Source organism: Camponotus floridanus, unplaced genomic scaffold (genome assembly GCF_003227725.1).
Source record: "Camponotus floridanus strain SB8 unplaced genomic scaffold, Cflo_v7.5 scaffold14, whole genome shotgun sequence".
NCBI lineage: Eukaryota > Metazoa > Arthropoda > Insecta > Hymenoptera > Formicidae > Camponotus > Camponotus floridanus.
The window spans coordinates 1,995,321-2,018,283 of NW_020229259.1; the positions used below are offsets into that span (position 1 = coordinate 1,995,321).

General features: G+C 39.5%; 2 protein-coding genes across 3 annotated transcripts in view; one reads left to right on the forward strand and one right to left on the reverse strand.

The window, feature by feature from the left end:
• The window catches only part of LOC105255636 (discoidin domain-containing receptor 2), an 88,824-nt gene extending 85,262 nt beyond the window's left edge, over positions 1 to 3,562 (forward strand). The window contains exons 7-9 of the mRNA XM_011265045.3: positions 169 to 717; positions 999 to 1,096; positions 1,381 to 3,562. Coding sequence (XP_011263347.1) covers positions 169 to 717; positions 999 to 1,096; positions 1,381 to 1,548 — 815 coding nt within the window. The 3' untranslated portion in view covers positions 1,549 to 3,562. The remainder of the gene's footprint in view (positions 1 to 168; positions 718 to 998; positions 1,097 to 1,380) is intronic.
• LOC105255637 (discoidin domain-containing receptor 2) overlaps positions 1 to 22,963 on the reverse strand; it is a 503,453-nt gene that overhangs the window by 353,742 nt on the left and 126,748 nt on the right. The gene's annotated exons all lie outside the window — the stretch shown is intronic.

Below are 22,963 nucleotides of genomic sequence, written 5' to 3' on the forward strand. Positions count from 1 at the left end.
AGCATCTGCACATCTTCGTAGAAATATAAATTCGCAAAATTTAAATCGCATTATTGTTTATATTATACTCATATCGTTCCTATTTTATACTTTCAATTAATTTTCGAACATCAAAGTTAGTACGAAAACATGCCGCATTCAGAAACACGTGTTTCTATCGTGTTTCAGACATCGCTCACGGTAACTTTACCCCAGAAACACCACCCACGACCGCGGCACCGCGACTGCCGGTTGTAACTCACACTCGCAATCCGCTGCAAGTCGAAGTTCCGGTAGCTAAGCAGGACGATCCCACTTACATGGCTGTGATTATTGGCGTCTTGACCGTCGTAATCCTGCTGCTGGCGGTCGCCATATTCCTGATAGTCACGCGTCACAGACAGCGCAAGAACTTTGCCAGTCCTCTGGGCCCCAAGAGCGCAATTCCGTCGGGCAATCATCAGCATCTGTCGCCGGAATCTGCGTACGGTACCACGGAAAAGGACCCGTCTTTGATGACCTATAGGGTCGAGGAACTCGACGACCGATACGCCGGCACGAAGCTCACGACTCTACCGCGAGATCTCAATGATCGTCTTTTGGGCGATGTCAGACTCGACGAGTACCAGGAACCCTTCCACGAGAACAAGTATCGGGCATCTCCTCATGCGGCGTACTATGGATACAGCACGGTTGTTGTAGACAACAAGGATCTCCACGACAATGTCGAGCAGTCTGGTGAGTCGAACTCCTTGAACTTCTTCAGCGTATCCGTAGTGGTAGAGTACAAACGCGAAGTACGCAAACAATTGTCCAATTGAATCACGTTACATTTAATTTAATATAACCCTTTGCATATGCGTATTTAGTTTTCAAACACAAATTCCGCATAAATTCCGCAAGATTCTAATGTTTAGCAAATATATATATATATGTCATACAATATTAAATGTGTCGCATGAGATAAAAAGATATATTATATATGTATGCAAGACAACGAAAAAAATTCTTTTTTACAGATGCCACTTACGATTACGCAGTACCAATGCCCGTGCCTAGTGTAAGCAGTGATCAGGATAGCGTTTTCTCGAAATCTTCCTCCAGGGGTAGCGCCAAGGTAAGAAACATTTATCTCACAGGGAAATAAAAAATATTTTTAATTTCAAGTTAAGATTTTTGCATATTTCTTTAACATATAAACAATTTTTTTAATTTTTCTAAAAAGTATCAATGACGTTTACATTATCCTCGTAATGATAAAAAATTAATTGAATATAATAAAATATGAGAATTGCATTATTTTTTATTGTTTTTTTATTCAAGAATATTTTATTTCAAACTGAAACGTTTATCGGGGACACAAAAGCGTTCAACGTTTCATGTATTTTTCCGATGCATTAGGCGTGCTTGCAGAGCTTTTTTCCGCCACCCCCGCCCCCTATGAGTGCACCACCCCTTCGAGGCTCCAGCAATTTGACGTACTCGAATCCACCGAGTCCGGAACCAGTTTGCGAGCGTGAGCGCAGAGGCAGTAAGCGCCGGGAGCACTCCTTGCACAGATACGCGTAAGGAATATTCATGGAAAGCGATTGGAAATCGAAGGTATGATGGATTCTTCGTTACTGCGAGCAGCGAAATCGCGTGATCGAGTGAATCTTCTGGCACTGGTCCAATGAAGATTTCTGTTTTATAATATTTCTTGCGAGCTCAACAGATATATTAATAATTTATTAATTTTTTCAATATACATGTGTATTACACATATACTCTCTAATGCGTTTAAAATTCACCCGACTAATAATATATTCTTGCTTTTTTATTATTATCGCGCCGATAAAAAATTCACTTATAATTAACCTCCACGTTTTTACATTCATGTTTTTAATAATAATTAACTCGCGTAACTATTATTAATATTTACCAACGTCTATTGACAAAATTGCATTACCGTTTACGCTTTTCTTGAGAGCAAGAACATTTTTATCAAACTAAATTCACGATCTCGAATTTTGTAAATTCGTGTTGCACATACTTTACTCCATCTGCGTTTCTCACAATTTTCAAACGCAAGAGAAGGAACGCAAACATGGAGCAAAGTAAAATAGATCCAGTGCCGTGAGGATACCGTGAGAACACGCGCGTTGTTAATTCTCAAGGGTGGTAAAGACCCGGTGGTAAAAGTAACACGTTGTACATTTCGGAGTAACCGCTATGAGCGACCGCGCGGCGGAAGAGGTCGTAATCCTGTGCTTGTTACAACGACGATATTTTTTTCCCCGGATTTATAACGCATCGCGAGAAGAACGACGCGTTCGCGGCGCGGTCGCATTCATCGCGAGGAAAACTCTTCTCGACAAAACACTGCCATCGATGAATTTTCGGACATATTGTGCGATCTCGAGGTCTTTTAAAGAGACTCGGGGGATCTACTTCCTACGGATTTAATAATTAAATTGGCATATCAGTTTAATGGTAAAGCGACTACGCGCATATGAGACTCTTCCCGAGATTCGTTCGTGAAATTTTGGCGACGAAAGCCGACGAGATCGCAGTATCGTTGATATTTTCAGTTATTCGCATTTTTTCAAGTCATACACGCACATTAAAAGTCAAGTCTCGGCAATCTTTCTTTTCAGCACTCACTGCCAGGTTTCCTCTTCCATTGGAAGTGGAATTTCGCGAACGACATGTAATGTTGCGAAATGCCACTTTCATCTTTCGGAATGGTACGGACAAACGATGCGTAATCGCTGCGAAGAATTATATACGGATGAACATGTCCGAACGAATTTCCAGGAAGAGTCGCGTTAATGATTCGGTCTGTTCGGCGCGCATGTGCAACAAGATCGAGCTCGCTATCGATCCAGGTGAGACCAGCGGTAACTATCGGAGGGGAAGAAAAAACGAGCGGCTCGGATGAGATATTTATCCGATGGCGCGATCGTTACGTCGGCTCGAAAAGATAATTAATTACTGGCTTGATGGAGAATAAGCGGGCGTTTCAATTATTCGCGCATTCTCGAACCAACGTCAGCGGCGCTTGACATTGGAGAAAAAACGCCGCGCGACGAGATCGACGTGACGATATTGAAAAGAGCGAACGGTAGCGAGCTTCGATCCCGCCTCACACAAGACTGATGTCACATAAATAATTCAGTATCCTGACCGCGCGCGCACGTCGTATTATTTATTGTCGCTTTACAACGTCCCGCGTGACGAATCTTTAATTTATATATACATATATATACATACGAAAAAGTGAATATATATATATAGATATATATACAGAAAGGTAATATACATATTATCTCGTACGACGACGAATTTTTCATATAATATAGATTGTAATAAGCCCAACTTTATTTCTCTATCTCTACCGACATCGCCTTCATGCAACGAGGAAAATCGAGAATTTACCAGCGTAAGGAATCGACAATACAGGGATGAGACAACAATAACTACATGTGTACGTAATTAAAGGAAACGTATAGAGAGACTCGAGATATCGGGTGCGCGAAGATGAGAGACCCTCGACCACATTGTGATATAATGAAAAAAAAAAAAGAGCCCGGCTCGCGAGTAACACACACATATATATGTCTATATATATATATATATGGATGTATGCATGTATGTGTGTGTGTGTGGGCACGTTATATGCTTAAGCATGTCTTGCGCGGTGGAGCTCTCCCTTGAATTTCGCCCTGAAAGAGCAGCCGTAAAGTGCAGCGACTCCCTTCTCCTAGGTCGACGAACCGCGATGGCCGTGCACCTGTGTGTGTGTGTGGTACAAAATTTATTACCGGTTTAAATATCTGACGTGGAACGTGGCACGAAATTTAAGACTCGTACGGCGCGAGCCGTTTAAATAGCGTTCCCATACGATTATTTGGCCGTTTATTGACCGCTGCACTTTCCTTGATTACGGACCGTAATCTATTAAGCTCAATTTTTCTCTCGCATTTCATCGGGCCAGTCTCTCCGGCAACGCTCCGGGGGTACGCTCTCGCAAAATCCCACACGTCCCGGGACCGAGCGCGATGCTGATTGACATTCCGCTATTTTTATCCGGATAACTGCACGAGCACTGCTGTTCGCGCGCGTATCGGTTTTTCGATTAAGCGCGAGACAGTCTGGCTCGTCGAGGAGAAATTTAATCGAGCGTTCCGCAAGCGCAGGTCGCGCCCGTTCGCGGGAAGAGCGGCGCGTAGCGTCTACAACGATCGGAACATTGCTATGTATATTTAGTGTTTAATCGATATCGTCGCCACGTAGGATGTTAAAATTATAAAGAGGAAAACTAAGAGTGACAGCTTTCGAACGCTTTTCGAGTGTAAATATTAACCGTTAGGGACCTCGTACACACACACTTTCTTCAAGCGCCTTAAGTTGGGAGGCACCGAGCAAATAAAATTTCGTCGCAATAATCGTCGTTTTTAAGGGACGGGAGATATCACGTACAAGCGGTTATCGTTACCGAGCGTTACGGATCGACGGCGAAAATCACCCCGTGTCGCCTTCGAGAGAACTCGATCTTCGTCTCTTCTAACGTCGAAGATCGGCGCGATCGTGCTCGCCGAGTTTCCTCCTCGTTGACGTTTCTCGATCATTTTCCCGCTCAACGGCACCGTGATCGATTCGCCGAGCTAACGTTACCGCGACGCGGAAAATTCGAGCACCACGAACTTACCGCACTTTCAGCCGTTGACAGTCCGCCGCTCCTGGCAATAATCGTCAATTTGTCTCAAGCGAGCATGAGCGCACGTGCGCGCGACACATGTCAGAGGCGAGTCAGTAATCCGTAAGGGCGAGAGAGAGATAGCGAGATATAGCGGAAAGTTAGTTTAAACGGAAAGAGAGAGAAAAAAAAAAAAGAGTTACGAGTTAAGGAGCATTCTCCCTCCCCGACCAAGGGATAAAGATTACGAAGGAAGACACTCTCGTACCTGCTCACATCGTACTTTGTAACGCGATATTTTATACATGTCTCTTTTATACCGCGAAACCGCAAGTTGCGCCAACTGCGCCAATTAATATCCTCGCGTTGTGACGCGATCGTTCTTCGAAATCATCCGTAAATTTCTTCACTCCGTGTATTTATAGCTTCTCTCGTTATCACGTTATATTCTTATATGCTTTTTCATATGCTACCTTTCTTTTCCTTCTTTTAATCTCACGCAAATATATATGTATATACGTATCGTTGTCGCACATTTAAAATTTATCCTCGCAAGGGTTTCCTCCTCTTAGATAAATTACTCCGAGATGAAAATAAATTTCTACTCTAGTCGGTTCTCTCTCTCTTTATTCCGATCTAACAATAAAGCAACTAAACGGTGAGAATAGCGACTGCTGAAGACAATGCGTGCAGATCGTCCGAGAGCGAGTATACCTCCGACGTACAAAGACCCCTTGAAGACGTAAATAATGGCACCTAGTACCGCGCGAATGGCCGATCCGTTAACTAGAACTAGTTCGAACAGAACCGGATGCCATTATCTACCTCCTAGGAGTCAGATTAGACATGGTCGTAATTTTGAATTATTCTCGTCAGCGGCGAGAGAAACGTTAATAATCTCGAAACGTAAAGGCATTCGCCCTCGTGGTTCGCGCGCGCGCGCGCGCGACACGGCTAATTCTTATTCGCAATATCGGAGCAAGATAGCACTGTCTTGGCATCGTACGAGTTTCTTGCCCCCGGTACACACGGTTCCTCGCTCCACAGTCGTAAGTTTTCTTCCGGCCGCGCCGTGTCTCGAGAACGATACAACGATACGCGGGCAGGGTCTGCCGATATAACCGAGATACGACACGATCGGTTCTGCATCGGTACGTACGTACGTACAATGTGCAGGAACACGGCGCAGCCGGTGCGACCGGGGGAAAAGTCTCGGGCATAAATCACGCATGCAACCCTTTTTCTATCTGACATGAGAAATGCGGGAAGAAGCTTTAGTTGGACGCGGGGACCGACGAGGGAGCGGCAGACGGGAAGGGGGGGGAACTGGCCCATCTTTTATACGACGACACGTAAATGCGGATGCGTACATGCAATTCTACGAGGGATCGTAAAAAAAAAGGACCGACCTGAGGTCGCTTGATCGATCGACCTTATAGAATTGCATTATGCCCGAATGCATCGTATAGTTAATGGTATCGAATTATATCGAGGAGAACTTGTACAAGAATATTTATTTATATGATTCTCCTCGATTAAGTAGACGGCAGATTTTATAAAGAATAAATTGATATAGTAATAATTTCTTATGATAATTTCTTTTGAATTGTGTATATATATATATTAATAATAATTTTTAACGCACAAGATCGTATAACGCGTTATTACTTTATATCGCAATTTAGGTAAAGATGCAATTCACTTGTACGAATTGCGATTGTATGATGGATTCGTTGATGATTTTTGTGTGAGAAACTCGTCGAGAGCGGAAACCGTTGTACGTAAGATCGATCGCGTGCAATGTCTCGCTTACGCTGGCTTTACGTGTGTTGTACAACGTAGAAAGTCGAAGAGAGCGCGGTGTGTGGGCAGGTACGACAACGACGACAGCGACGATGGTTTATCAATAGATTTAGCACGAGCGATGATAGGAAACTTTCCGCCATCCCGAAAGGTATTAACGCGCCGCATAATCTCTCGATGTATATAGCGTCTGTAATTTATACATACATATGTGTAAACGTATTATAAATACACCCGCGCCGACGCGCATGGGGTGCGACCATTTGTATATATCTGTATTATACAGCGTAAAACCAATAAGAGAGAGAAAGAGAAAGGGAGAGAGCGAAAGAGAGAGAGAGAGAGAGAAAGAGAGAATGGAGGTACAATTGTGAGTGTAATTATATTGATCAATAGCATAACGAGTACCGGATGCATATTTGATATTTGTGTGCCTGTATCCTTTTGTATGCTATCGAGATAGATAAAAAACAAAACTATACATATTATTATATATTGTATCAATTGCGCGCGACGTAGGCAACTACGAGTATCGAGGTGTAATGTAAACAGAACACGAACATACATACATACACATATGACACATGCATACACGAAGTCTCACACTCACACACAGATACGTCGTACTGATCGACGGAATAAAACTTTTAGCGAAGCGAAAATGATTTTACTGATTGTGAGTTCTTTTTTCATTACCTTGGCACACGTAATCAATTTATAATTTTTTATCATTTCATATAAAATGTTCTCTTCTCTTAAAAATATGATTTCTATAATCCGATTTGTTGCTTTTTCAAAAAAAAATTATATATCACCATATGTTAATTATCATACCTTAATTATGAGAATAATTATTTTAACCAATCTCTACATATTGTATTATCAATATATAAATGTAATAAAGAATTCTCAGCCTGCAGTGGATTTGTCGAGAGCCAATTATCCAGGTAATTGTGAAATAATCCAATGACTAGTACGCTTAATTGGAAATCTCTGGAGATTTCATAAATACTCTTTAATCTTAATAAATGAATATACATTGACGGTATGAAACATTGGATGCTTCAAGCCAACTGGGATCCGCTGAATCTATTGATTAACTTTCCATGAAATGATTTATCTTTCTATCAAATATTCTGCAAAATACGCACATATTGATTAAAATATTATCGATGTATTTCAAATTACAAAAGTATCGTATACGTTATATTAAAAATTCTTTTATTTTAACGAATAAATTAATTGAACTCTTTAAAGTTTGATTTTCAATTATATAAGATATGAAATGATAAATTTCAGATTAAAAATTAATATATATCACTAAATAATAATTCACGCAAGAGATTCAGCCTTTGATTTTTTTTTGGCACTATAATTAAATTAATTAACATAAATTTTACGTTACTTCAATATTAATAATAATAATTTAATCGAGAATATCCAATTTAAAATTTACTATGTCATTTTTAATAGCAAGTACATGCAAATATATGCGTAAATTTTCATTTTAGAGATTTTACAAACTATCTCGACGTACTCACGCATAAGTTACGTCATACTGGGCTTTCGCAGTGTCTGTCGTCCTTTCATCGGACTAATTTGGCACCGTCAACGATGTCATTTGTCATTCTAATGGCCAGAACGACGACCGCGTTTTTAATGACTCGAGGGTGGGAGCGACGCTCTGTCTCCTTTCCATTCCAGCGGCTTCCCTCTTTCTCCTTTTTTTCGCAAGCTTCTCTTTAATTTGCCCTCGACATGCTGCTTTACGCTTCATCTTCCAACCTATCTCGTCGTTCTACTCTTCCCTCACCCAATTCAACCATTTTCTTTCGAGAAAACGTAATGTAAAGTCAAGAAAGAGGCTCGTGACTCTCGTCCTTCTTCTCTTTTCTCTTTATGTATATATTCTCTTTTCAGCGAATTCGTATTTTGTCTAGCCAGTCGCGTTTTAAAGCTTAGACGTACAAAAGCATCACTTTACTGATGTATTTTTTTCGTCTATAATACCGTTTTACAAGATTGCAATGCCTCATTATTTTACAGATCCCATTATTTTCATTGATTCTCTTGGGTGGATATCAATTTCAAAAGTATCCACAATTATAAAAAATATATATAAACATATGTAAATTTTTATAATTTGATAAAATAGCAAATAATATAAATTAGAATGATATTATTGATTCTATGTAGGCGTACTGTAACTATGTAGACGTATTTTAAAATTATAGAGCATTGTATATATACTTTACAAAATTTATAATTCTTTGTCGTTTTCTTTATTAAATTCAAAATTGTTCTTTATGTATTTTGCTATAATAAATAAATTTCCCTTTTTATCTAAATACGATGACGTTTCAAGAAACACAACGTATTTGAGATACGCGGATGATTATTCAAAAATAGCTTCTATTGCAAAAAAGAATAAGTCATGATTGAGTATCTCTACCTGGACGAGAAAAGCGCAAGGTGGAATCGCTAATGCGCTTCCTGCGAAAGTCCCTAATCGTTGCCATTATTGTTTCTCATCCATCAAGGCGTTGCCGCGTAAGTGTTGCGATGGCAAATATATCTCGACCCCGAAAATATTGCTGCATCACACCCGAAATTACGGCCGAGTCCTACGCAAGGGGTGAACGTTTCTTTGTGCCATGTCGTGTTCCGTACTGGCGCCGCGGTTATCGCCCGCCCTAATTTGAACCTCGATTAGGCGCTCACCTACCACTTACGAGCTCGGCGGAGTGTGCGCACCTTTGTGCAGGGACGCGTATGCATTATCATTCGTTCAAAAAGAAAAAAACATCGGTATGAAAGATTACCGGCATCAGACAAAACTGACGTTAATTCGTTTGCATTTAAATAAAATTTGTTTTATTGACACTCTCATATACTAAAATTTTCTGACATTTTCACACAGATATACGAGAAAGATGTAATATTATTTTTATTACAAATGTATTTTAGTATTATTTTAGTATTATTTTCATTATATATGTATTTTATTAAATACATATAATTTATTAAATATAATATTGAATCGGATAGTGTACGTGTGCAATTTTCAATTTCCACTTGCGATGCGATAATTGTTTCCATTGTATATCTCATAAGTGAAGGTTTAGCACCAATGCTCAACGCTGCGGTAATTGTTTGTGATCAGTTGTTACGATTAGGAGAGAAATTTGGACGGCGAGTTCAACCGTGACGATATATTCTAGCGGTTGTCGCCGAGATAAACCGTTTGTTGTAGCCGCAGGCTAGTAGGTAAATGCGTCGACTGGCGAAGTAAATCCTTCCCTGACGTCGGCCACGGCAGAACTTTACGGACCGGATGCCAAGCGTAGGTAGGTTTAACAATCGCGTGCTCCCGGAATTTTGGATGCGTGGGTGGTGCGTGAGGGACGAGGGGAATTGCGAAATCACGGGGTATATTCGACACATAATGTACGACGCGAGCACCATTTGTGAACCACCGGTGAAATTCGCTTACAACTCTGAAATATGAAAGGGATAAGCTTTACAGCAGCGCTACGCTCTGAGGTCAATTTCGTACACCGCACATTTTATCGATCGCTCGGCGGCTCTCGGGTCAGAACGATTAGAATACAGACCGAAGCCGCTCCGCGAGCAATTAAGTGGATAAGTACCCGAGCGATTGGAGCGTAAGCGAAAAAAAAAGGCAAGTATCAATTACGTCTCGTAATATAAAAGAATATAAAAGAATAAAGAATTAAGAGGCTTAGCTTCACACATCGTATGAGCTTCGAAAGATAATCGTCAATTGAATCACACACAATTCCTTAATCCATCGTTATTAAGTTTTAAGTTCCGAGATTAAAATCTGGATTGTATAAAAATCGTGGGAATAAATATTGATCTCGCCTACACATGCAACGATAATAGAAATAATACTGCAAAATTTATTTCTCAAAATGAGACTGAACAGACGCGTATTAATCTCTTATGATGTGTTTCTCTCTATTATATTACAAATAATTATTTAATCTACTTTTTTTTAATAAATTATATTTATACTTATTTAATAAATATATTCGTATAAGTATAATCACAAAAATAGCACCATTTTGGAAATACCCATCGAACGGTGGATGCCTGTGTTTAAAACAGGTGCTCAACCAGTCTCTCAGGAGACTCTATCTGTCAGGTCGTTGAGAGAAATGGACGACAATTCGAAGCAGACGGTGCCCAAGCGAAGGCGCCAGTAATTCTTTACGCAGAGTGTCGGTGTCAAGAGGTATCGGATGTCGGATAGGCGAGAGTTTGAAGACAAATATTCTCGTCGTTGCGAGGAGGATACGTCGCACCCATCGTTGTCTCTTTCAGCGGATCGTTAATTCCTCGCGCTTACGTGCTTTACACGCGCGTCTTATTTTTGCCGGCTTTGCAATTGCCATTTCCTTCTGAAAGTCACCACTCTCACAGGCCGCGTAAGCCCCGGTATTTCGATACTCCGAGCTGCCGAGGTATCGCGTACGCGCGGCACGTTTTCAAAGCCGCCAAATTGCCCGGCAAATTCATAATAGCTTTTATAATTGGGAAGACAGCGCGCAGCCGCCCGCAGACGATTTATTCTCGGGTGAAGTTGAACCCAAAGGAGCGCACGTTGATCCCCCTCGCGTCTTATTCCGCGGAACTCGAATACAGAATGAGAGGAATAAAGCCGGCGAAATACGCACGAGGAAAATATCACATTGTGACGTTGTCAGTGTTTCGCAAATTGCATTTAGGAACTCTAACAGAAAGATTTAATGTAATTATTCAAAATTCCTCTCTAATGCAATATACTTCGCGTAACATTCGAAATCTTCATAAAAGATTCACGTAATGTATACACGTAAGTAAAAATTATAAATGTATTTTCCACAAACTTGGCGAAAATATAAATCGATTTTGCATTTCATTCTTTACATCGAATTATCTGTTTTGATGAAAAGAAAGATTAAGTGCGTGTGTATATAGGTGAGAAAAAATTCAAAATATACAATCAAAATGTTGAAAAAAATGATTGCCTCGTAAATGATCCCCTTTATTACATAACGAATGTATAATCGATGCATCCGTACACGGAGAAGCGTAATAGACTCGATCTTCTTGTCTCGAAGATGCTAATGAAATGTATATAGACCCGAATATATTTCCACAAATATACAACGCAAATGGTATAGAGGCATCAACAAGAGAGAACTGCGACGTCCCCTCATCGTTCTACCTGATCTTCGACGTTCCAACCTTCCTGCCGATGACATCTAGGGCTCAGCCACGAGGAGAGATCCGATGAAATCGAACCGACGGGCTAATCCTCTCCAAGCCACTCTCGCGAGCTGCGCCGGGACGGGCCGCACTCGAAAATGACGGCGACGCAGCTATCGCTATCGAATTGGCCAGCTGAATTATGCACAAGGGTCGATGACGATCCTTTTAATCGGCAATCGCGCATGATGACCCCGCGTGGGGCCGCGTCAGACTCTTTGTCGGGCGTAGCCTGAAGTGGTCAACGCGCAAATGCACAATCGTGTTTCAGCGTTGCACTTTTACGCAACGATCCGCGAGCATCCGCACACTGCAGGCACTTTGTTCTGGGCTCAATTATCTAATTGAACAATTGAGCCCCCGCTGTGCGATAATGACGCGTTCATTTCATTTTACGCGTACTCAAAGACATTAGCCTTTTCGTCTCTCCATCGCATTGTTCGCCCGTTACACTCACATCCGGCTTATTATTACACAGAGAGTGTACGGAATATTGAAATGACTCTTAAAATCTGTATTAAAAGAAGAAAGCAGAGGGAGCAAAATAATACTCGCGAGAAATGTTTGTTAAAGATAATACATGTGATAAAAGCGATACACTTGTATTGTTCCCTGATTGTATTGTTATACATGTTATACTAAATGAAATGATATTCAGCGCATCAGATTAAATTATGCTACTTTGTTGTCGCAAAGTTTTATTAATAGGGACAATTACTAAATGCACAATTGTGTAGAGAGAAACATTTATACAGTAACCGCAGCAACGACCGTGTTGTATCTGCGGATACTTTGTCACGTATGCTCGACTATATAATTGATCAATTGCGTCCCTGCCGCAATAATGAGCAGCTATTTGATTATCCACACTCAATAGCATTATACCCTTCCTTTCAACAGTTTATTATCAATGTAACATTGAATATTCTGTTAATTCTATAACCAATATTTATCTTACCACTATTAATTGTTAATATACGATTGCGATAATATGATATTATTGCCGAGGGAAAATTATTTTATACTATATTGTATATTTAGTAAATTTTTAAAATAAAACTTTTAAAAATATCTTTTTAATTAAAGATACTTGAAATATGCCAGAAACCTTTTTAAAATAAAACAATGGAATTATATGTGTAGATAATTTTTATATACATATAATTTTTATACACAATTATATTAATGATATTTTATCAATTGCATCATTATTTAAAATACATTTTAAAACTAGAATTTCTGTTATATCAGCTCAACATATCACGTAGAAATATAAAATGATTAAAAATGGAACAAACATCAAAACGATGCAAAAGCCTGAAATAGATAGCATGCTTTTGAAAAATATATCTGCGTGATATATCGGAATGATAGCAGGGTTTTATAAAAATTTGTTTTATTAGCTTCATCTCTATTTTACAAAAAGCCATTTATACTAGTATAAGTTGTAAAAATAATTATTATTCAGTGTTTATTTCATTTAATTTATCATTATTTACAAACACGAATAAATCCGCATATGTAGACAATGTACCTATTGTAATTCAATTAGTGACCGCAGAGATAATTTCATTTAAACTTTTCGCTTTATGATGGCCGTAGAAACGTGAACGTTCTACAAAATGCAAGAAAATATTTTTAATTTCGCTACACAAGTACGTTTTGATTCTTTCGCCGCGTGCCAGATTGGGATGCTGAGATATTTCTCAGACTAAAAATAAAGAGAAACATAGGCCGTGTTTTACAATTGTTTACCGCGAAAGGAATGCTTCCCTGGATCTTATGAATTCTTTAGATGCCGATGGGAGAGCAAGGATGGAAGCAATCTAGCGGCGAAGGGCGAGAAGAGAAACAATGCGAAGTTTATCTCGGTTTATCCGAGGCTGCCGTTGTAAAATTCAACGCTACCGTAGGTGCCAAATTCAGCTCTGTGTTTCAAATGATTCGAGAAGTCGTGTCACGTAGCTCGGCTGGAAACTAACAAAGATGTACGAAGTTGTGTGTGTGTGTGTGTGTGTGTTTGTCGTCATATATATACGAAATAATTTGAAAAATATAACTTTTTGGAAAATCGTTTAGAAAAACGAATAGGAGCCAATCGAAACGTATTTCCTTTTTTCTTTCTTTTTGGATATCAAACTACGCCACAATTAAACTCGCGATAAAAAATAATTTTTCATTTAATTTAAAAACAATTAGCATAAAATCCTTTCTATTCACGAACGTATTTTGATTTACATCGATTTGTAAAAAGGAGAGAGACTTAAGCAAAGTTTTCTTTAACATACAGATAGAGTATAATGCAACGTATATACTTCGGCATTACGGCCGAAAGAACACGCGGGTATCATGTCAGTATTCCGACGTATGTCCGTCACGTAGAGCAAGGTTACGTCGAAAATTTTGTACGGAATTTTCTGCGAAGCGCGTCTGCCTGGTGGTTGTCGGTGCTTTTGATATCGTCAGCGTCGAGACTTGCCAAAGTTCCTTTCGCGCATGCCGGATACGTCGCTATGCACGCGGACACGTAGCGGGAAATCGCGTAGACGCCGGAGGGGGCACGCGCAGCATCCGGTGCCCAGGGTGTACACGCGTGTGCGTATGTACGTGCGTTGTGTGCACGCGCGCGTGTCTGAATATACGCAAAACAATGTAGACAGCCATCGCCATATATTATTCATCGAACAAAGGGTGAGCTGGAACACAGCGGGTAAGGCGCGAAGGAAATAAGTTGTCACCTCCAGCTGCTGGTGCACCGGACTTTGTCAGGTGACAAGCCGCGATACGTGTTCACTCTTGAGCGAATGCGTCACTATTTCAAGACGTTCCGCGGAACAGAAATGTCTTTCTGAAGATCGATAGAAAATTTACGATGCATGCAGAATAGGATGTAGAAAAGGGGATGACGATGACGATGGAGAATTTACATTTTACCAAGTTGCTGCTTCGAGGCATTCTCTCATCAATCTAATATGTAAATGACGATTAATATCAATATTGTATAAGACAATGCGACACACGTACACAGGAATTTGTAAGTTAATTTTTTTTTCTACGGATTAATCGAAGGAAATCCGAGGAAATTGAATTATCGTTCCATTTCAGACAACAGCAGAGATTTTCCACGTCTCGTCGAAGATAAAGACAAAGAGAAGTGGAACCAGTTAAGGAAGACTGCTAGGCTTCACGGACCATCGAACTTTATGGGAAGACGCGAATAAATCGTGGGAATATCTAAATGCGGTGGATTTAACGCCATCGGAACTATTTCTCGGGAGCAAATAGATAGATCCCGCGCATCCACGACTCTAAAACGAATTATAACTCTTGTTTGTAACCAATAAAAATTTTAAGATCGTTACACGATGTTTTCTACATCGAATACTGCTTCGAATACTAATGCTTTCCACTCGAATATCTCTCGATATCATAATTTTAACAAACAATTTTCGCTCATCGCGTTCTAGAATCATTGTTTAAGAACAGTCCTCATTACGTTCGCATCGCCATCATCCATTACTCGTTATTAAATTTCAATATTATTGCTCTGTTAAAACCGATCGAATCTCACAAGCGAAGCAATTATCGTCAATTATAACTCGCGTTGAGAATTTCCCATCGACCCTATTACTTTTAACGGTTAAAGTTACAAACAAATGACCAATATAAATGAAATTATCAATTAATAATCTAATAAAATAAAGTGCATTCAGCAGTTTCAATGCAGCTGTTGCATCGACAAAGATGCCATAAGTACTGGCGGAGTGAATTGCTGCCGTTTGTAAGCAATAAAAGTTTTAAAGTCCTCGAAACGTTACGACGCCTCGCCCCGATCAAGAAGTACCTATAATACATAGATGCCATTTCGTAGCGATGCAAGAGAGAAACGGTGCTTGAATTATGAATTCATGAATTATAAAATCGACGCGAGAGCGTTATCGATCTTACGTGTCGCTGTTCGCGCCGGCGGCGCGACATCCATCTCTCTCTCTCTCTCTCTCCTTCTCTTCCCTGACGTGCGCTCATCTCGATTTCATGCAAAGCAGGCTCGCTCGCTAAGTGTTAATGGTCTTTAGCCTATGATCTGGGAAGAAGCTGGGATGAGAGATAAGAAGAGACTCTAATCCCTTTCGTAACTCTAAGGATTAGATATTGATCGAACAAGCTTTTAAAAAATGAAACAAATCTATTGAGATAAAATATATCGTATAACACGTGAGCGCGCAAAACTCAATTTGCAAATAGTATGTATATACATACGAAGTATAATTTTTTATCGCTTCCCCGATGTGAGAGTTCAGTAATTCAATTTGAATGACAAATGATATACGACGTCATCCCCCATCAAATTGATTAGTAATTTCTTATTGTGCCGCGGTGCAAACTGATGGCATTGAAATAATATTATTGGGGCCTACGCAATTTCAACTTATACGACGAAAATGGTACGTGACGGATATAATGTGGTTAGCATTTATTTGAAGTCCAACCAAGAAGGGTAGTCGCCCCTCGATTGATCGACGTTGATGATGCAGAAAACGTAAACAGAATCGCGAGGAATAACGCTACTTTATCAAAAGCGATTTACTCTGGAATTCCTTCGCGCGTTTATTAGTTATCCGTCATATTATTTTATAGAAATAATAACCAGTACTGTTATATAACATTTACAGTTTTACGAAAGGGAATGTTTTGTTGAGAAACCGACCGTTTAATAATATTCCACTTAAGTAATGGACATTCTAGTAAAGCTGAAACTTAGTGAATTATTCGTTTAAAGTTGTGCACGAACTAAATATATGAGTTAATAGCCCGGCTAAAGGAAATAAGCTGAATAAGATCTATTACGTCAAGTATTATCGTGTTATATTTCATTATAACAAATCTCCGAAAATATATTTTGTCGTGTGTATAATAAAAGTAAGTATAATTAAAATTGCTTGAATAAATATTACTTTAATAAATATTACTGTATTAATCTGTTATAAAACTATAATATATGTTGGAGTGAAATATTTTTATTAAAACTTGCACTTAAAAAAGTTGCATTTTCGATTAAAAAATTACTTTATTTTCCTACATAGGTTTATATAATTTCTATAATAAAAAATATATTAATTAAATGCGACGTAAATTCCGGTGTTTACTACAGATTAGGAAATTGTTTCATTAACCTACATAACTTTGTGATAATGACCTATTATCGCTTAGTTAGCTAACAAGCTTGTTACTCGATCGAAGTTTTTACTCTTTATAGGTCACCGGTGTCGCGAAGTCTCGCTTCTACAGAAATTATTTCTCACGAGGCGATTAAACTCAACTGCAACTCTCCTTTCCTCCGTTCACTTTCTTGCCGTTAATGAGACCGATTTCTGTGCGCTAAGTTTGTTTCGAACTTAGCTCTCGAGACGTACTCTCGATTTGGCACCAGTCGCACAATTTTAAAGACTTTCTTTATAGATCATGGCGCTTTTCGATTCGCTGCTCTTTGTTCTTCGTAAGAATCGACTCGCGCCCCGACGCTTGAAAAATCACTTGCGATTTTAACATCATACTTTTAGGTAAACAATAAAATATTGTCTCTCGAGATCAGCAAATCAACGGGTGGTGCTGATCTCCGAAAGGGACTCGACAATCAAACTCAACTCGGAAGGGATCTTCTCCGGTGATGTCTACGCGAAAGGGAAGGCTAGACAAGTACGGGCGTCAGGAACCAGACGGGGCTGTAACTTTTCTAAGAACAAGCGGCCGGGACACCCCCGCGGCGATGTCGCGCATAATCTAATTTGTACTTCGACAACTAAGCGCTACCACCCTCTGTCTTTCTTCCCGCTCTCTCTCTCCCTCTTTCGCTGTCTTTAGCCTCCCTCTGCTATCCTCTCTTCTTCCTTCGACACTTCATACGCCCTCACAAATATCTAGCACGTTGTACCACGTCGTGCCACCAACAGAAGAACCGGCGTCTACGAGTTTCATACCGATGAGATACTTCCACGGTTAACAAACGAACAAATTGCCTGCGGTTGACGAAACAAAGCACCCCGCGGACTACCCCAGGAAGCGGTATGCGAGGGTTAGTCTTGGATTCACGAATCGCGCTGTTGGACGCGCGATTCCCGCGGTGATTCTCGTCAATGCTTCGTAACGACGTCATTATTCGAAGGAATTTTAAGTAGCGGTAAAAACAAGGCTAGGCGATAAGTGATATATGTTTCATGCGTTGAAATTTAAATAAATCTAAATTTAACTCATATTATCATTGTTTGTAATTTAAAATATAATATCAGTGAATGCCCAGGAATATTGTCATATAATATATTTTGTTAACTAAATAAAAATATTATTTAGGAAAATACTTATTAAAATATTATATATTTTTTTGCTATTCAATACAATTTAAATGATAAAGAATTATATAAAAAGAAATTATGTAAAAAATATAATTATAGTTTTAAAAGATGTTATATAAGATATAATATACGAATATTATACTATAATTGCTTTATATAATTCTATATATAAGACTATAAATTTAATAATCATTAAGTGTGCGATAAAATTATAACTAGCCAACAAATTTCATATTATATAATTGTTACAAAATATTTTAATCTTGATTTTCTTTTAATAAGAGATAATGATTCAAAAATATGACGTACACAATTTATCGATTTAGCAAGAGAACTACGTTAGAAATTCTAGCACAATTTCCCTTGCAGCAATATCATCTTGTAATCCTCGTCACTGGGCTTTTTAGGCTCGTGGCACTTTAATGTCAGCCGTAGCCATAGCATTCAGAGATCTTACGATCTGCTCTAAAATTAAAACACTGGAATGAATATGTATGAGTTGTGTTGCTCAAAGATGGGATTTAAATTGCGCTTTTGAAATACATCGTCAATGATTTAATAACAGGTATCAACGCGAATTCTCCAACATCTTGATGTTCTCACGCATTTAGTTAACATGCTTATAGTTGACATATAACAGATAACATGTATGAATGTATAATTATATATAATTTTCGTATATTAATCATGCGTTTTATTACACGATCAATAATGTTGAAATAAATTGTTAACAAATAATACATTTAATTTTTACCGAGGAATAAAAATGTCATTTTAATTTTAATTACTAATTTATCGTATAATATTATATAATTAAATTTGAATAAGATCGATTCGTATAATAGCTAAGTCAGAATGATTCTTTTGGACCTCCGTAGTATAAGACTGGACCTACATCATTCATTCTCATTCCTATCACTACATTTTAACGATGTCGTTATAATGTCGCCGGAATATTCTTTAGGCATCAAGAAAAATAAAGGTTGCTATAAAGATAAAGTAGACGCTTGAATATACATAAATCGTATCTCTCAGATTGATATCTTGCATGTTCAGACTACTGAGAACAAGGTTCTCATCGAGATCGCGATAACTTCTAACGCATTATTTTCATATTTAATTTTACATTCTTCTCAAGTTAAAATAAAATATTAATAATTATTTAAAAAACAGTCTATTTAAAATGTAATCAATCAAATTTAAATAAGATTTAATTATACAATTACATGGATTGTGTCCTAAATACAAAATATTAATATATTAAAGAAATAAATAGAAAAAAATGTCTTTTATGTGAATAAATTTAAAAGTCTGACATATTTTTTCGTCGATAATAATCTGATGAAAAATCAATCCGAAAGCCACGCTTCTCGCGCAACATATGAAAGATGATTAAATATCTATCGCAGAAATCTCTACATATTTTATGCCATATAACGCGCTATGATTACCCGCTACAACACAGGATTTGCGTAAGAAATAAATAACCGTTCGTCGATCTTATAATTTACAAGCCGATGATCGAGCCGACGTGCGAGTAAAATGCTATCTGCAACTAGTATGTGAAGAAAAAAAGATACTGGTCGAACACGCGGAATGTAATAATGACTTGTGTGCCGATTCGTGCCGACACACGTCCGTTGGTCGTATGCAAAACTGCAGGCGAACGTCTACGTGAATTTAACGGTTCAGCCTATCCCATACAGATAGGCCGTAACGTTTTGATTAACGGGAATAGGATTCGGTGCGTGCGACAGTAACAGCTGGATTAAGGACTAATAACAACGCGAATGCACGCGAGTCGTCGTTTAAATGATTTTATTTTACGTTCCTGCGGTTTATGGAATTTGGGTTCAGCAAAATACGATCTGTCTCGTAACCCGAACACTGTTCGCTTCGAAAGAACACATTAGGTACGCTATAAAATAATACCTACCGTCGTTATTTCTCTCGCAAACCGACGATCAGAGAATTATAAAGTAAATGTCGATGAAATACCCATATATTTTATTTCCCCATATATTTTATTTACTCGATAAATCACCTCATGTATGTATAATATTTTTTTATCTATAATTATATTTTACAGAAATAATAAAGCACGGTCTTTGCACCTTTAGGAAAAAAAAAATTACATGTAAATTTTATCAGATATTGCGTGTTATTATTCAAATAAATAGTCATATTCGTGTCACATTTATGTACGATGTAAAACATCCGTGTAATAATCCAGCCATTTTTCAAAATGGATTTGAACGGAAATGACATATGTACGTACATATTACAAATCCCTCAATGACACAGTGGGCTTTTAATGCAGTCCCATTTACACGGAATCGACATTTCCCCCACAGTCAAGCTCAGAATCGCCTCATATTATTCTGTGTGCGCTAAATTGTCGACCGAGGGAGAGAGGCTTTGCGGTGTGTCACGACCGTGCGAGAAGCTCGAGCGGGGACGAGCTGTAATTAACTCCCTTTCATTGGATTTTCTCGATATCTTACCGTCTATTTCCGGCCTGCAGTCCGAAAACCGCAATGCCAGCTAGCCGTTCGTACAGAATTGTTTTCATCGTGAGACCGACCGACAAATTGCACCGATGAAGACCCATATGGACGAGCAATTTAAGCGATCCGATGAATTACTTAAAGCAGATTTTTCTCTCATCGCGCAAAATTCCTATCTCTTCAGAAATTCACGCGAGAAATAGAATATTAAGTGCGATGAAATCATAATTTTCTTGATATCGATACATGTGTATCTCTCTAATTTTTATACACACATCAAATCTATATATCTATATAGATATATATCTATATAGACTTATGAGATTTTTTGCAATGCCAAGGATTTGTGTCGCATGTCGAGAGGTGTGTCATTAAAAGTTTCACAACGCGGCATTTTATCGTCGCTCACCGACGAGATTTCGTTCGGTCAATTACCGCGGCTCGTTCGCCGCGAGCTCGTGCCTTGTCTCCGGCGAGGTACACGCCAGCCGTAATAAAGATATTTAAAAAATTATGCACTCTAAAGCACTTTATGGTCGTTGCAACCCGTGCCTCCTACGACCGACGCATGCATCGGATGCAGCCTCCCCTCACCCGTCGGGCATCCTCCCCCGCGACCGCCCTACGCTGCAGCTCTTTCGCTTTTTCTCTCCCGCGGCAAAAGCCGCCGACCCGACCGGTCGGCGCGAAGCAACACCCCCTCGTTTTATAACCCGACGAGTTTAATGCTCGCATCAAACTTTTAATTACCCGACTCGTCTTACAAATTACTAACAGATGGGCCGACGTTTATGCGTCGCGTCCGTGTTTCCCTCGTAAAAAATATCTCTCCCCGGCGTTATACGTGTCGGGAAAATTCCACGGATTCGCGGAAATGTTCGCGATACGCCTCGCGCGATATGGACCCGTCGGGGTCGAATCCCCGATGGGAACGCGCTCGATTCTTTTCGACTTTTTTATCGTCGGGAAAACGATGTCTGCGCACAAAGATACGCGGGATAACTTTTTCCTTTCGCAGCGCGCGAACACGCAAGAAGTTGCCAAGATGTCCGACGCGCGGTGGATACAGTTTCCGATGGGATGGCTATTTCCTCTCTCTCTCTCTCTCTCGCGTGAAAAGATGAAGACGATAATCCCGATTGCGACGCGCGCAAAGTGCACTTGGTGGAAGTTCCATTTGTACCGGCGGACATTACGCCGAATGCATTGCATACGGAAGCGCGCCGGTGGATGCAACTTTTATACTTATTCGCCCGAGTTCGGCCTCGAGTACCGCCGCTTGAAATAACCGAAAATAGGACGCGCCGGCAGTAACATTAAACAAACATTCCCCCTACGTGCATAGATAAAATTCGAATGACTACGAAATTACCTCGCAAATGGAAAATTTAGACTCTGAATTGCGTTGCTCTCTCACCTGGATTTAAAGGAATTTTCGCGCGGGTGCATTACGCTCTAATGGGACATGTAATATCTCACGTGATGCACGTTTACATCTTCTGGGATGTTCTTCCGACGTGTTTCATTCGGATAATTTGTTATCGTGGCACAACTTTTTATTTATTCCAGAAATATTATCCCTGCGACATGATTAGCGGCAATGTTAACATACCAGCATAAAAGCGATAATACGCTCTTGTGGATGTCGCCGAAAACCATAAATTATGGTGGTATCCACACCTTAGGTTCCCCGCGGCGCAGGGACGACTGGCGCTGACATTCAAGCATCTCGGCAACAGAGATTATTCTTAAAACGAGAATTGTGACAGAACTCGCCATTTAAATTCATAAGAAATATGCGGGACGTGAAAGATCGTAGTTTTCAAGAGCTTATACGAACCCTTAATATCTTTCCGCTTTTATAACTGTCTGTGTATCGTTGCAGACTATACTTTACTCGGAATAGTCGGCGATTTTGCCCGGAATACGGATATTAGGGATTCGCCCGTGGCTACGGCATCAACATCTGGGTGTAGGAAGGTACCATACGGAAGAGGAGAGCGATTCTTGGTCGATTTACGCCACGTGGTGGTCGCTGCGGGAGATCCCTTTCCCTGAGAAGATTTAAAGCGACAGAGAAAAACTCTGGTGAATCCGCGTCTCGGATGACGTGAAACATGCATGACGCCTACTTAAACAGCCATCCTTTATCTCAGGGATGTCGCGAACCCAAGTAATGCCCATCATTATACATCTTCTGTTTCCGCTTATCGAGCAAATATCTCAAATCCACTAACGAGATGTAATTAAAGGAGCTCATTCGAATAATCTTTGCCAGTCAAGCATCAAGTGAAAAAAAGTCAACGAGAATAATCGAGTTAAATGGGTCGTTCTAAATTTACCATCAGAGAGAGACCTGGAGTATCGAGTCA